General features: G+C 47.5%; 1 protein-coding gene across 7 annotated transcripts in view; it reads right to left on the minus strand.

The window, feature by feature from the left end:
* rasa4 (RAS p21 protein activator 4) overlaps nt 1-17319 on the minus strand; it is a 288131-nt gene that overhangs the window by 54441 nt on the left and 216371 nt on the right. For all 7 annotated transcript variants that reach the window (XR_011348806.1, XM_069911332.1, XM_069911330.1 and 4 more), the window contains 2 exons: nt 12470-12584; nt 631-784 (listed from right to left, as the gene is read on the minus strand). Coding sequence is in view for 6 of the 7 variants with exons in the window: in XM_069911332.1 (XP_069767433.1) it covers nt 631-784; nt 12470-12584 (269 nt within the window). In the remaining variant the exon portion in view is untranslated. The remainder of the gene's footprint in view (nt 1-630; nt 785-12469; nt 12585-17319) is intronic.

A 17319-nucleotide genomic window follows, 5' to 3' on the forward strand; every position in this document is an offset into this window, starting at 1 on the left:
TCGGGTGGAAGGTCATCAACCTGAAGCTTTAATTCTCCTTCTCTCTCCACAGATGCTGCCTGATCTTGAGTGGAACCTGCACTTGTTTCATTTCAAATAGAATGATGGAACCATAGAACATTACAGCAGAGAAACAGGCCCCTTCAGCCCTTCTAGTCTGGGCTGAACCAATATCTAACATCTTCAGTTTCTTTCTGTGAGACCAACGTTGTCTATGTAAATTGCTGGCAAGCCATTTTATTATTGTGGTGATCTGCTATTACACCACTAGGTCACCAGGGGCCACCACTTGACAACCTTGTATATAAAGCTAGGCTCTTCCATTCTGACCTAGGCTTGCACAGAGGCAAGACCTAGCTGCATATATTAATCTATTAAAACTAGCATTTAACTTGCACTCTGCCTCGTGTGGTAGATGTTAGTCACAATCACTACAAAATATATAGAAAGTTATTATTAAACACACTTGATCAATTGTAATTGTAAAAATGATTTTGTGTAGAACTTGTTGGAACAGAACCCATTCTGCACTACTTTATAACCAAACAAAAAATCACAACCTTTCAAAACTTTTCTGTGCATGGAGTAAATAACTACATTTCTTACTTGAGTAATAACTACACTTCTTACTTGTTCTGTCCAGTTCCAATTTAATGACAAAGTTTAAGAACTGCTTTGCCAGCCCTTGCCCCAGGAAGAGTTTAACCAGATTGGTTGCGACTTCCTGTCTGTTCTCAGTAGTGGCGAGCTCATCGATCAGAGTCAGCACGTTCCCCTTCTCCCCCTGTGGGAAAAGATGTGCAGTTACTTATCCTGCTCACAGAGTTGCAGGGCTAATGACTGCAAATAACATTCAGAATCGCTTGATCATATTCAGAAGGCTTGGGAGGTGTGGAAATGGAATTGAAGCCTCTTGGAGCAAGTGAAAATATGAGGTCAGATTGATTCACAAGTTAGGAGAAAGTTGGAAGAACTGTTGTTGCATTGTTGTTGTGGATAAATTATTGCGTATAGTTGTGGTTGTCAAACTGCAGGAAGGATGTGGTAGTAGTAGGGAGAATGCAGAAGAGATTCACCAGCATGTGGTATGGAATGGAGCACTGTAATTATAGGAGAGATTATGTAGGCTGGGCTCATTCTCATTTGAATGTAGAGGATTGAGGGGTAACCCTGCAGAGGTTTACAAAATTATAAGGGTCATAGATAGGATAGACTGGCCATGTACGTAACCACATCGTAAAGAAAATCTTTGGTGATAATTTTCCGTAAATCCATGTTATCGTCTTGATTGACTACCTAATGTAACATTCACTCCATCTACTACAAGTGCAATCTGGTGACTTGCCAGGATGCACAGCAGTAACTTCCAACAACAAGTGCCAAATACAGAACTTAGGCCACTTGGAGGAATTATCACCTCCGCATCTTCAGCCCACCCTGAGAAGGGCAAATAAAGAAGGTTCCTTCATCTTTACAGAGCCACGGTCCCAGTTCACCTTCCCCAACATACTGCACGAGTACCGTCATCACATAACTGTTGCTGATCAAATGGGGCAACTCACCGTGACACCCCGCGAGCAGCCAGAAATGTGGAATAAACATGCCTCTTACCAAGCATCAACATGTTGAATTGGAAACATTCCATGTTGGTACAAACCCTTAATCCTACTGCAAAACCTATACTATTTCCTCATGAAACGTTGACAACTGATGTGATCCCTCAGCGAGAGGAATCATTCATGTTTTTCCCTTGTGCTTACAATGTGGTGTTTTTCATTAGATTTCTGTTCTCCTCATAAGTTAATCCCAAGAGAAAGCTGCTGCCATTCAGAATAAGCTTGTTCCAAGCTCCTCATGAACTAGGGTTTCCAGCTTAATTGTTTTGCCATGATTTACAAGGGTGAATTGAAGATGCATTGCAACTGGCTTCATAAGATTTCAAAAAGAGCAGAGCCTCGGAAAAGCCATATAGTGATACCCTAGCATATACAGGCACCTCTGCAGCCTTGGTTGCGAACCTTGCATCACTCCCTGCTCGCAATGTAAACACTGTGGCCTGGCCAGGTAGTGAGAGTAACCCAAATTAAATCAGAAAATAGACCTCAAAAAACATCTGTTCTATTCAAAATCCTTCGTTCCCCTCTCCTTAAGCTTCACAAGACTGTTCAAATTTAATTGTCAAATTCAATGACGTTTACATTGTGTTGTAAACATAGCAGTGGGCATGATGCATTTGGCATTTTCTCAATATTGTTGCACGTGTGCATAAGTTCTTCGGTTTGTAATTCTTCTGGGATTTCTTCCTGCCTCTGTCAAGGCTGGGAGATTTGAGATTGGGGGCAGTACCAATGCTCAGTGTTTGATTTGCCTGCCCCAATGCACTGCATCTCCAGCTGCTTCCTTCTCAACCCCCCCCACCCCCCCAATTGTTCTGTGATCTGCTTGTGGACACCACTGTAAATGTGTACCATTAGGCACTCATACACAGCCGCTGAATTTCAGGAAATGCTCTATTATGTAAATTATTATGTAAATTCCATCCCGTAATTTTTCCACTCGTACCCCTACACATTTTTACACAGTGATGGGACGTACTCACAGTCCGACTGTTGGCCTAATAAGCAAGTGCGTGGTTTGAATAAAAACTCGGTTGTGACACTCGAGCTAACAGCCTGCATCTTCAGTCTGTACAACCGCTCTCCCACAATGCACTACAATGGTGACCCCGAAGAGTCTCCATGCCCTGAAGACTCAGCCAAATGGACCCTGCAGCATTAGGCGCCGTAGCATTGAAGCTGCTGACCTTCTGGACAAACCGGCTCCGCACTTGGTTCAGCCAAGCGGAGGCCCAGTTCCAGATGAAGCAAATCACTTGTGATTCAATGACATATTTCTACGTCGTTTGTTCTCTCGATCAGGAGACTGCTGCCCATGTAGACGACCCAATTCAAGCCCTGAAGAAGGGTAAATATGTAGCACCTATAGCCTATCCTGGCACGAGAGGGCAGCCAGACCCCTACACTTACACGGACAGAATGCCACTATATTAATGGACGAGATACTCAAACTGGCAGAGGACCACAAGCCCTGCCTCATGTTTGAACAAGCCTTTTTGGAGCAGATGTTAGAAGACATTAGGCTCCAGCTCGCTGACACTGACTTCAGTGAGCCGTGCAAGGTCACACCAAAGGCCGACGTCCTCTACCAAACCAAACATGAAAATCCTGAAGTGGTCTACCGAGTGACCAGACCACAGCACAAGTCCACCTGTAAGCCCCAGCCCCCCCGACAGAGCACTACACCAGCCTACAAAGCCAAGCCCCATGGACCAATGCCTGTGCTTCTACCACCAGCATTGGGGAGCCGAGGCATGCAAATGTTGGCAACCCTGCTCATTTCAGGGAAACATGCGGGCCAGCTGCCATTAATAGCCGTGGTGGCTGGCAGACAGAACAGTCTACTTCATGTGTGGAACGGTATCTCAGGCTGTAGGTTCCTTGTCAACATGGGAGCCGAGATAAGCGCCATTCCACTGACTTCCGGGGAGACGTGCACAAGACCATGCGGCCCCACCCTGCGTGCAGCCAACAACTCCACCATTACAATCTTCGGTTGCATTTCAGGGAAACAGACTTTCAATGGTAGTTCACCTTGGCAGTAGTGGACAAACCCCTGCTGGGCGCAGATTTCCTCTGGATACAACTTGTTACTGGTGGACCAACACGCCAAGCGTTTGGTCCACGCCAAGATGTTTCAAACTGTTCCCCTTGGTATGTCGAATGAACTAGCCACCCACCTGGCCGCGATGGAGACCGCCAACAACTGTTACGCTCGCCTGTTCACCAACTTGCCCAGTTCTCCTCAACACAGCCACCACACAGCTTCCAGCGCCACATCATAACCAATTAATCCCCCATTCACTCACAACCTGCAGACTGGTGCCGGACAAGCACAAATTGGCCAAAGAGGAGTTCGTGCGCATGGAGGATTTGGGCATTGTCCGCAGAGCTGACAACCTGTAGTCTTCTCCCCCCCAGCAGTTAGTGACTGTGCGGTGACAACAACCGTTTAAATGAGGCTACAATCCCAGACCGTTACCCAGTGCCCTAAATCCAGGACTTCACAGCGAACCTCAACAGTGCTCAGCTCTTCTCCAAGGTTGATCTGATCCGGGGATACCAGTAAACATGGACGACGTACAGAAAATGGCCATTATCATCCCATTCGGCCTCTTCGAGTTCCCAAGGATGCCATTTGGCCTGAAGAACTCCGCACAGACATTCCAGTGGCTGATGGATGTGGTGGAACTTGACCTGCCGTTCCTTTTCATTTACCTGGATGACATCCTGGTCGCCAACAGCACACCATGGTCCACCTCTGATGACTTTTCACTCGCCTGGCCCAGTTTGAGCTCACGATAAACCCTGCAAAGTGTGAGTTTGGCTGCAAGCAGATCGATTTCCTGGGACACCGCATTACCAAAGATGGAATGGTACCTCTCCCAGGCAAGATGGACGCCATCTGCTAGATCCCACAGCCGGACACGATCAAAGGCTTGCAGGAGTTGTGGGGATGGTCAACTTTTACAACAGGTTCATCGTCAATCCCGTTGCATTTCCTCTTCAACCTGGTGACCACCTCCACCAGGGATCTCCACTGGATTGACCACTCTACAGCTGCTTTCACTGCTACCATGGAAGCTCTGGTGTATTCCACCATGCTCGTACACCCACAGATGGATGCACCCACGGCACTCACAGTTGATGCATCCGGTACAGTGGTGGGCGCTGTCCTCGAACAATTGATGGATGACACATGGAAGCCACTCACATTCTTCAGCTGACACCTTTGGCCACTGGAATGCAAGTACAGTGCTTTTGACAGGGAGCTGGTTGCTCTCTACCTCGCCGTCCACTATTCTTGTTACTTCCTGGAGGGCCGGACCTTCACCATCTACACTGCCTACAAGCCATTAACCTTTGCCTTCCACAAGGTTTTGGATCCATGGTCCGCTCGTCAGCAGAGGCACCAGTTGGACATCTCCGAGTTCACTACCTCTACGCATCATCTCTCCGGCAAATGCAACATTGTCACAGACACACTCTCCAGGCCGGCTGTGTGCTCACTATCGCAGGGCGTCGACTTCTACATGCTAGCCTGGGCCCAACAGTCAGATCCAGAGATGAAGTGCTTCCACACGGTTGTCACGGGCCTCCAGCTGCAAAGCCTGCCCTGAGACGATGACACCACCACCATTCTCTATGACGTCTCCACAGGCAGCCCGTGGCCAGTGGTACCAGTAAAGTGGCAGAAGGCATTTTTCGACCTCATACATGGTTGGCCGCTCCCCTCCATCTGCTTCATGGTCCAGATGATTTCCATCTGGCATGGCCTTCGCAAAAGGGTCACAGAATGGGCACGGGCCTGCCCAGACTGCCAGATGGCGAAGGTGCAGACTCACACGCAAGCACCTGTCCAGCAGTTCAAATCTGCCTTGCGTCGTTTCCAGCAAGTCCACGTGGATGTTGTTGGCCCCCCTACCCCATCATAAGGGGGTACCACTACCTGCTCACAATGGTGGACCGATACACTGTTGGCCGGAGATGTGGTGGCTGACATAGCCGCAAACACTTGCGCAAGGGCTTTCCTGTCCACTTGGGTCTCCCGTTTCAGCATTCCCTCCCCATCACCACCGATTGGGTTGCACAGTTCACATCCACTTTGTAGACTGAGCTGTCCAAATTCCTGGGAACAGAGCTCCATCACACGACTGCCTATCACCCGCAGTCCAACACCGACTTGTGGCCTGGTGAAGCTTTTCCATTGGCACCTCAAATCGGCCCTCATGGCGCGCCTCAAGGGTCCGAACTGGTCAGATGAGCTGCCCTGGGTGCTCCTGGGGATCCGCACCACCCCCAAAGAAGACTTGAATGCCTTGACTGCTGAGTTGCTTTATGGAGAGGCCCTCACTGTCCCAGGTCAGTTCCTTCCCCCTTCCACCAGCCCAACCCAAGACAAGGAAGATATACTTGTGCACACATGGGAGAAACTGGGTTTTTCTGCCCCTCCATCACCCTCACACCATGGCCAGACCCCCACTCATTCCCTGCGATTTAATATCTTGTGCTTATGTCTTTGTACGTGGGGCAGTCCCCACGAGGGACCCTACAGAGTGTCTGCAGAATGAGTTCCACTTTCGCCTTAGATATCAGGGGCAGGGAGGAACTTTTCACAGTGGACCACCTGAAACCGACTCATTTCGACGAGACCCAGCCGGTTCGAGTGCAACAACCAGTGTGTAGAAGGAGGCCCTCTGAAGCGTCAGGATGCCCCTGGTGCTGGTTCTAGGGGGGTTATGTAGCGATGCACAACTATGCCGTGACGAACCGGTCCCGTTTGTTACGCGCAGTCAGAGGGGTAGTAACGACAAAGATGGTGACGCGCATCCATCTCTTCCACTCCGGAATGGAAATTGGCACGCGTGCTTGCGTCGGCGTGACGCACATGCGGTCTGACTGCTGGCCTAATAAGCAAATACGCAAAGTTTGAATAAACATCCCGTTGGGACACTCGAGCTAACAGCCTGCGTCTCCGGTCTGTACAACCGCGCTCTCACAATGCACTACACCACTTTGTATGTCTCATTAGCAATTTTCAAGTAAAACATCTCTGAGTTAAGTGAATTAAAGGATGTTATTCAGTCCTGGGATCTGAACGATATGATCCATCTGCAGACTTTCCTGTTCAACTCAAGCTCGTTCTTGTGGATTATAGAGTCATCTGTATCCATGGAATAAATTGCAGCCTCATTACTCATTTCTTCAGCATCCTTAATTCTGTGAAGAAGCTTTGTACTCAAAAAGAAATTTATTGAGGCACTGACTCCATTCATCAGTGAAAGACACACCAACAGCAACTTCCCTTCCACACAGAATATATTATTATTTAATAGACCTGCGGCGTTCTTCAAAGAGTAATGGAAATACAGACCAGGAATCATTAACTTTGACAGCAGCTCACTGGCCTGGTGAGCATGTTGCTTTACTCTCTTAACTACAGCCTTAAGTCAAGTCAAGTTTTATTTGTCATTCATACTATAACCATTGCAGTGCACAGTGAAAACGAGATAGTGTTTCTCCGGACCATATAGCTGGTTATTTACATGGCTAAATTACATCATCAACTTTTTTATAAATAACATATCACTTATAAATATCATGTTGCCTATGCTCGCCTTGTGTCCCTGGAGTTTGGAAGCCTTATGGCTTGGGGTATAAAGCTGTCTCATAATCTGGTCGTGAGAGTCCGAACGCTTTGGTACCACTTCCCGGATGGCAGGAGAGAGAACAGATTGTGGGAGGGGTGTGTGGTGTCCTTCACAATGTTTATGGCTTTCCGCATACAACGGCTGTAATAAATGTCCATCCTGGCAGGGAGAGAGACACCAATAATCCCCTTGGCAATCTTTACTCCCACTGCAGGGACTTGCATTCTGGGATGGTGCAGTTCCCGAACAGGTAGTGATGTATTTGGTGGGGAGCTCCCCACCATGACTACCAGCCCCCCCACATCTCCATCGGGCACACAAAACTCAAAACGGTCAACCAGTTTACCTATCTCGGCTGCACCATTTCATCAGATGAAAGGATCGACAATGAGATAGACAACAGACTCGCCAAGGCAAATAGCGCCTTTGGAAGACTACACAAAAGAGTCTGGAAAAACAACCAACTGAAAAACCTCACAAAGATAAGCGTATACAGAGCCGTTGTCATACCCACACTCCTGTTCGGCTCCGAATCATGGGTCCTCTACCGGCACCACCTACGGCTCCTAGAACGCTTCCACCAGCGTTGTCTCCGCTCCATCCTCAACATCCATTGGAGCGCTCACACCCCTAACGTCGAGGTACTCGAGATGGCAGAGGTCGACAGCATCGAGTCCACGCTGCTGAAGATCCAGCTGCGCTGGATGGGTCACGTCTCCAGAATGGAGGACCATCGCCTTCCCAAGATCGTATTATATGGCGAGCTCTCCACTGGCCACCGTGACAGAGGTGCACCAAAGAAAAGGTACAAGGACTGCCTAAAGAAATCTCTTGGTGCCTGCCACATTGACCACCGCCAGTGGGCTGATAACGCCTCAAACCGTGCATCTTGGCGCCTCACAGTTTGGCGGGCAGCAGCCTCCTTTGAAGAAGACCGCAGAGCCCACCTCACTGACAAAAGGCAAAGGAGGAAAAACCCAACACCCAACCCCAACCAACCAATTTTCCCTTGCAACCGCTGCAATCGTGTCTGCCTGTCCCGCATCGGACTGGTCAGCCACAAACGAGCCTGCAGCTGACGTGGACTTTTTACCCCCTCCATAAATCTTCGTCCGCGAAGCCAAGCCAAAGAAAGAAGAGTGATGTATTTACATAGGATGCTCTCAATGCATCCCCTGTAGAATGGAGTGAGGACAGAAGCAGGACTTTCTTCAACCTCCGCAGGATGTAAAGGCATTGTTGTGTCTTCTTGTAAATGGATCTGGTGTTGGGGGACCAGGAGAGATCCTCTGCCAGGTGCATGCCAAGGAATTTGGTGCTCTTGACTACCTCGACAGTTGAGCCGTTGATGGTCCCTCCGGGCTCTCCTGCAGTCAACCACCATCTCCTTTGTTTTGTTGACATTCAGATGTAGGTTGTTGTCTCTGCACCAGCCCGTTAGTGTTTGCACCTCCTCTCTATAAGCTGACTCATCGTCCTTGCTGACACCACGGTCGTGTTGTCTGCAAACTTGATGATGTGATTAGAAATGTATCTCGCTTTACAGTCATGGGACAGCAGGGTAAACAGCAGTGCACTGAGCACGCAGCCCTGGGGGGTATTGGACTGGCTGTTTCTGATCCGGACTGACTGAGGCCTTACAGTCAGAAGTCGAGGCTGTGGTATGATTGAATGCTGAGGTGAAGCCTATGTTTGAAATGTACGAGTCTTTATTTTACAGGTGGGTGAGGGCTCGGTGAAGTGTGGTGGCAATGGCTTCGTATGTAGATTGGTTGGGACGGTACACATACTGCAGAGGGTCCAGTGAGGGGGCAGCTGAGGCTTGATGTGCTTGACGACTAGCCTCTCGAAGCACTTCATGACAGTGGACGTGAGGGCAACAGGACGGTAGTCGTTGAGACAGGTCACTGAAGACTTCTGCACAGGGATGATAGTAGCCAATATAAAGCATGTTGGTACGACGGTGCTGCTCAGGGAAATGTTGAAGGTGTCTGTGAGGACATCAATGAGTTGGTCCGCACATTCTCTGAGCCCCTACCAGTGATGTTATCTGGTCCCGCAACCTTACGAGGGTTAACCTTGAGCATTATCCTTCTTGCTTCAGCCCCTGTGGGATGCAGAGCCTGTTCATATGGAGGAGGTGTGGACGTCCGCGCCACCAAGTTTTCCTCGCATGTAGAAGTGATTCAAAGCGTCCGGGAGGGAGGCATCCCTGGCACATGCAGCTGGTGGGGCTTTATGGTTGGTGATGGCACGGATGCCCTCCCATATGTCGCCGGCATCCTGGAAGTGACTCTGAATCCTCCGGGCATGAGCCCTCTTTGCCTCACTGATTGCCTTGGACAGCTTGGCTCTTGCTTTGGCCAAGACTGCCTTGTCGCCCACTCTGAGGGCAGAATCGTGGTTCTTCAACAGTGCCCGCACCTCTGCAGTTATCCATGGCTTCTGGTTGGGGTGAGTCATGATGGTCTACAGGTGACGTCATCAGTGCACTTCCTGATAATGCCGTGTAATCCTCTAACTTGATGAGATCCCCGTCCGTTACTGCCTCCTTAAACATGTGCCAGTCAGAGCTCACGAAGCAGTCCTGAAGGACAGAGATGGCTCCTGCCAGCCAGGTCTTTACCTGCTTCATGGCTGGTCTCTTCAATCACTCCGTAACCAATTTGTCTTGATCAGTTGAAGAAGTTGGCTCACCTCTACCTTGAGAGCAGAGCATTCACATTCACCAGAACGAGATTAAAATGCTATACCAGATCTCAAACTTATCCCATGTCAGTGAGGAAATACTGCCAACTGCAGCAGTGTGGGCTGAGGGAGAGGGCCTGTGGGGAAGGACCACAGTCTAGAGTCCTTCAATTACCAGGCTCTGAGGGGCCAAGACCGAGGAGAAGTTCTTCAAGGGATAGATGTGGGGAGTAAGTACAAGATGCCACAGAGAGGCAATGATGCCAGGGAGCAAATTAGAAGGTGACTATTAGAATGCACAATAACATTTATAATTGGTTAAAAAATGGTCCCTTTCCCCACTTGGCTCCTGCAACCTAATCTTGCCTACATGCCATTGATTCTCCCGGTTCTCCTGCCACCCACGTGCTCTGAGACTAATATATCTTTTAGCCTTCTGTGAAGCTTAATCCAGCATAAGAATCACAACCATCTTCTGCCATCTGGAGGAAATTAGCTCCATAATAAATATTTAGATCATTATGCATGTTTATCGTACATCTATTTAGAAGATCTGCTGTTAATTAAGATCCATATTACTGATCATAACCTGAGATACCCATGATTCTGCAAGGAAATGATCTGGCAGTCTCCTGGGGCAATCAATAGCTGCTGGGCCTAGACCTCTCTGAGGATAAAGTGGAAGTCATTTAGGACTGAGATGAGAATAAATTCTTTATGCAGAGGGTTCAAAGCCTTAGATTTCCCTGAATCAAGGCTGTGAATGCTCACTTGCTGGGTATACATTGGTGGAGCATGCGAATTTGTGGGCACTAAGTGAATCCGCCCAAGCTGACGTTGTACCATTGGGATTGGCTCCTGACCACAGCATGGTCATGGTGCAGTGGTATGGATCGGCAGGATGCAGCTTGGCACTTCTGCCTTCTCCAGTCCAGCCAGGAAAGCGTGTGACAAATGGAGTGGGGGAGGTGTTAAGGTTCACCCAGGGACCAGGTGGAATGGAGCAGTGCAGGTCATCTGTTATAAATGTTTGATAATTCGATGCAATACACAAACGTGTTGGAGAAACTCAGCAGGCCAAGAAGAAGTAAAGGGTAACCAATATTTCAAGCCCGGTCCCTTCGTCAGGTATGAATTTTACCTCCTGTGGATGCTGAGCGACCTGCTGAGTTTTTCCAGCATGTTTATGCATAGCACTTGACCCCAGCATCTTGTGTAACTGATGATTCAGCGATAAGACCCTGAGCCGGTTGCTTAAAAAAGCTGAAAATGCACGACAAGAGGACCACTTTTGTCTGGGGCCCTGTGGGTCTCACAGTCAGCCAAATATCAGTTCCTTGCAATGAGACCCCAACAATAAAGGGAGGTGAGAACATTTCCATCCAGAACCGAGTACCTGCAGCAAGGAAGAGTATGAATCCTTTCTCAAATGCCTGGATTAATCCAAACCCATGACCAGAAAGTCTCTGCCTGTGATCATCCCTATTCCTTCAAGGCTCCAAAAGCTCACTGTCTTGTAAACCAAGGGTCGCATTGAGGCCTAATTTCTGTGAGGGGCACGGGATAAAGTGGCAACACTCTGTCTTCCTTACGAAAGACAACATTAAAGAATTTCATGCGGGTTACATTCTAAATGTAGTGTCACGTGACAATAATGGAACCTATACCATGCAATTAACAGCTGCATGGTTGATGTAGTGGTTAGCGTGGCACTGTTACAGCACCAAAGACCGGGACATGGGTTCGAATCCCGTGTTGTCTGTAAGGAGTTTGTATGCTCTCCCTGTGTCTGCGTTGATTTTTTCCAGGGACATTGATTTCCTCCCACCATTCAAAGTGTACCAGGGGTTTTAGGTCATTGGGTGGCATGGGCTCATGGGCCAAAATGGCCCGCTACCAAGCTGTCGGTCTAAATTTAAAAAAAAAGGTCCAACCATCACAGCTTTCCACTGTCCATCACCTGTGACTTTTCATGACTGCTGCCCTCAGAAGTAACAGTTGAGCAGAGGTGTCACCGTCTGAGCCCAAGCAGGTCAATACATCTTTGCAGTGGCTTGGTGAAAATTCAGAAAAGACCACAGCAAGGAGATTTCTTTACATTAGGAAGTACCTCTGACAATGCGGGATCTCCATTCTATTCTGGTGTCCACGTAAAAATCAGGGTCTTACTGATGTTGCCAACCCTTGGGTGAATGGGGAACTTGCGAATGATACCAACCCAGGATGGGATGTTATGATGATCACGGCCCCCGGGTTGAAGTGCTGAGTAGGCCCAGGTGGCTGAAAGTACCTGTAAGGTAGAGGTGGGGGATGGGGGGGTTGGTGAATGAGTGGAGCTGGGCAATGAGGAGGTTAAACAATCCTTGATACAATGGGGAAAGTCCACCAACTTACCTCAGTGCACAGGGCTGCAGTCTAACACTTCCCAGCAGTAGATCACAGAAAAACCCAAAGAGGAACAACAATGAGGAGAAGATTTACTAGTTGGGTAAGAGAACAAAGGATGTCACTCACATTATCGGTCGTAACAGATTGGAGCAGTAGCTCAGTGAGGGGCTGGTAGTAACAGGAAGGAAGGATGCTCTCATCCCGCAGACGCAGCTGCAGACGCAGTGAACCCAGGTTTCCTCTGAAAAACATATTTGTTAGACTGCATAAGAAGATTCGAGCCAGTGTGCCTCGGAATGACGTGCGTGGGACAGATAGTACAGCAAAACTCCTGGCACCTGGAATTTAGGCAACTGGCAAAAAATAATCAAGGAAAATAAGTAAAAAAATTTAAATAAATAAGAATGAAATAATAAGTAACATATATACAAGTTTAAAATTGTAAATGTTCTCTGAAGTAATACATAAATCTTTGGTGGAGATGGGAGCAAATATCCAGCCAGCAGAGGGAAGGCCTTGGTCGGGCTTTGCTCATAGCAGCCGTTTGAATAAAGTTGTGTGAAACAGCGATGGCTCAACCCAGGATTGAAGAGCTGGTTGATGCCGCTCGCCGTCGGGGTGACTCTCTTAGTAAGTGACTCCTGAGTAATGTGTTGCACTGGTCAGAGGCTTTATCTGTAAACTTGGGGGAGGGGGTTAATTATCTATAATGTCATTGTTTGTCTTTCGGGCGACTCCGTGAAGGCAGAGGAACCTGCAGATGCAGCAACAGTTAAAATGTTTTCAAAGAATGTGACTGGAAATAAAGTAAAATGCTTGGTTTATATATTCATGCAAGCGAAGTTTCTTCAGTGTAAGTTCAGTATACTACTCCTGTCTTTTAAACTGTTTATACTTAATGCAGGTGCATTAGTTAGGCATTGTATTAATAAGTCTCAAGCAACTGGAAAATACACTTATCTGGCATCTACCAATCCCCATAGGTACAAGGGGTTTTACTGTACATAAGTCACAACTTAGGCTGCAAGAATATAAAGGCTGAAGCAACTCAATTGTTCTTGATCACTGGGCACCAATCAATCAATATTTTACTTTTGGTAATTTACCATAAAACTCTGATAATCTTGCAACCTTGGGACTTTGGTGATGAAGAGACTAGCAGATTTAATCAAACAGACCTCCTTTTGACATGTTATGTAGAAGAATGATCCACTCACCAATGGTTTAAAGGCAGCAGGAAATTTACAAACACTCCTGATCCCTGTCTTTGTACTCTGAACCTTGGTTCCCATTCTGGACTAAAGTGTGATTGGATCATCAGGATTTCCAAACTGACTCAAAATTATGGATTTACTGTATTTAATAGTATCCAAGCATGTATTATTTTTGCTATGCAGTGATTTTGCTTGAATACAATAGATACATACCATACTCTATTCGATTTAAGTAGGTAGTACATAAATTTGATCTCTGAATCAAGTTGATTTGGGGGGGTGTTGATTTAACACAGAGATGATACACAGATGGCCTATCCCCAAGCAGCCTGGATGTTCAGACTTCTACTGTATCTGTGCCTTAAATTTATTTAATGAGGCAACCTCGACTGCTTCCTCGCCGGAGAAGGCCACAGATTCACTACTCCCTGGAAGAGCAATTGTGTGCTAAATCAAATCTCCCAAATGAACTTGATTCAAGAGGGCCAATCCGAAAATCTGGACCGACCCTATCTCTGAGCAGTCCACATTTTCAGATTGGGAGGCACGGTTGGCGTAGTGGGTTAGCGCAAAACCTTTACAATGCCAGCGACTGGGACTGGGGTTCGAATCCCATGCTGTCTGTAAGGAGTCGGTACATTCTCCCCGTGTTTGCGTGGCTCCTGTTTCCTTCCACCGTTCGAAATGTACTACTGGGGGTGAAGGTTAGTCGGGTGTAAAATGGGCAGCACAGACTCGTGGGCTGAAATGGCCGGTTACCCTGCTGTAATTTAAATTTAAATTTAAAAATGTTCTGGATTCTCGGGCAGTACTTTTACAATTCAAATTTAAGGAGGAATAAAGAAGAGATGAAGGGGAAAATGTTGATGGTTTATTCATTAGCAAATGCAGCAGGCTGAGTTTATCCAAATGAGCAGGTGTAAAGAATAATTGTCAACACACGTGGTCACTTGTTGGCCCCGTGTATCTGGGACACGTATTTATATTAGAACTTTGTAAAGTGGAACCCCATTATAATGCGATAATTTGGGTCCAATAAAACAACATCTCAACAAAAGCGGGGTCATACTAAATCAAGGGTTCAATAAATCGTTGTAGTTAGATTTGAAATTAAAACCCCAAATTAATTTTTAGTAAACTGGACATCCCTACTCCCCGCATCAGCCTGAGGTCCCCGCAACAGTTCGAGGTCCCCGCTCCCTGCATCAGCCCGAGGACCCCGCATTGGCCAGAGGTCCCCTGTACTCACTCCTGGTGGACATCCGAGTCCAATGACTCATCTTGTTATATCCGGATTCGTGTTAAATCGGGGTTTCTTTGTACGTAGGATTTATATGTTAAACTCAATATAAAAATATTAAAAAGTAGGATAAAGAGTCTTCTGAGGATTGATCGTGGATAGTGATGAGATCGAGTCAGTTTGTAGCTTGCATTCCCAGGAAAATATGCTGGGAAGCCACAAAATCTGTTGGATTCAGTCCCTTGTACCTCTTTCCCACAAGATTGACTCCACCCCGTAACTCCAGATGCATCCAGAGGGCCAGTGAATTTTGCAACACCTGACCTCATTATCTCATGGAGCTACAGACCAATATCAAGGCTAAGAACCTGCTTCCCTTCAAATCAGAGTGGAGGAGGGTTCAGGTATCAGATATGTAAATCTTTAGCTAACCTACCTTAGGGATTGGATGCAGGGAGAGATAAAATTACACTGATATTAGTGAATTTGAATAGTAGAAGATGAACATTCAAGATTCTGATTATTATCATAGTAATAAAATAGTGTCGTATTACATGAAATTCCCTTTTGTCTGCTTCAGGGCAGATAGAATCGCCACTGGCAGGAATTGCCAAGATGCGTCTTATATTTCTGACAGTCGGAGAAAGAGAAGCAAAGAGAAATCCCCCCCCCTCCACCCAGTGTCCGTGGGTTCGCCTCCAGTGCTTCCACAGCCCCCACGGCCACACAGAGTCCAGTCCAAACTATCAGCAGCTCGAGCTCCAGATCCAAATCTTCGCCATGGTCAGGGACCCTTCAGCGCCCTTGGCACTCCCTTGCATCCCGGTTCCGATACCTGGTATCCCTCCACCCAATTTGAGCCATCTCCAGAAGTCCGCAGCCCATCACAAGACTCCCGACAGCAGCCCACAGTTTCCGTGGGTTCCTCGCCTCGAGTCACCAGCAGTCCCCTCACTGATCCACCTCCGTGGTTGCAGACTTGTAGGTCATCTCTTTGGCTTCTCCTTCTCAGATGGGGTGTGGTCTTCCTGTCCTCTGGTGCCCTGCTCCAACCCTCTGCTTTGTCGGAGTCTGCAGCCCCTCGTGGCTGCTGCCGATTAATAGATGCTGCCATCTTGGGCACAGTCCCCACTGGTCACGGAATCTCAAATAAAAATCTCCATCGGCTCCCTCAAAGCACATACAGAGCTGACAGCAGTTGACTGGGTGGCTGGATCCTGCGGGAGTGCAGCATCACTGCTCCCTCGCTCCCCGCGGGTCCCCACCAGCGGCAGTGCTGCCGTTACAGTGGCTCCGGCAGTGCCTCCATCTTCACCCATGTGCTGTGATATCAACTAATTCTCTCATCTGTGTTGTGTTGTCACTTGGAAAAGCTTCAAGTTAATTAACAGTGACTGTGAAGTAGAATTGCTAACTGCTAACACCAATTTTGTGGCATAAGAGAGAAGTGAAACACTTTGAACGCGGGGGGGGGGTGGGGGGGTGGTTTAAATCTGTAGCCATCTGTCATGAAGGAAATGAGTAGGAATGCCTAGATTTGTGTGTAGCTACCTCGAGAAACATGTGGACCCCGGACGCACAAACTCTGCCCGCTGCAGGAAGATTATCAAAGACGCAAGATGCATTTTGATCTCTTCATTACACATCTGTAGAAGTTTTTTGATAAAGTACCGAATCTTCAAGGAAGTAAAGGTGCTGATGTTCTTTCTTCACAATGGCATTCGTGTGTTGGGTCCAAGAAAGGTTGTGACTCCCAGGAATTTAAATTTGCTCACCCTCTGATCCCCCACTGATCACTAGATTGTAAACCTCTGGCATTCCCTTCCTGAAATCAACAATCTGCTCCTTAGTTTTGGTGACATTGAGTGCGAGGTTGTTGTCGGTGCCCCATTCAGCCATGTTTTCAATCTCCCTCCCTTATGCTGACAACCTACTACTGTCAGCAAATTTGTAGATAGTGTTATTGTCATACTGAGCAACACAGTCGTAGGTGTAAAGTGAGCAGAACAGGGGGCTAAGAACATAGCCCTGTGGTGCTCCAATACTGATGGAGATTGTGGAGGAGATATCTTACTGATTGGGGTCTGGAGGTGAGCAAATCCAGGAAACAATTCTACAGTGTGGGGCTGACTTGGAGTTTGTTGATCAGTTTTGAGCTATAGTCAATAAAGAGAATCATGATATATACATCTTTGCTCTCCAGGTATTCCAGGTGTTATGGACCTTTTAGACTGTGGACAGTCATGATGGATGGAATTCTGCTGGGAACTCTGTGTGACTTGTGGTGCAGTTGGGTTGAGCTGTGCAGATGGAGAGAGAATGGAACGTTCAGAACGGCAGTTGGAGTGGCAGAACTGCAGCAGTTGGAGCGGCGGAGACCAACCAGGAGAGCTGTGTGAAAGGCACGTGCCTCATAAGATAATGAAGGGTTAAAACCACATTTCAAGAAAAGTTATCTAAGGAGGCTTTTAAAAAAGGATATGTAAGCTTACAGCAATGCGACATCAGTCATTTCTCTCTCC

The sequence above is a fragment of the Narcine bancroftii genome, chromosome 14, assembly GCF_036971445.1.
Source record: "Narcine bancroftii isolate sNarBan1 chromosome 14, sNarBan1.hap1, whole genome shotgun sequence".
Lineage (NCBI taxonomy): Eukaryota > Metazoa > Chordata > Chondrichthyes > Torpediniformes > Narcinidae > Narcine > Narcine bancroftii.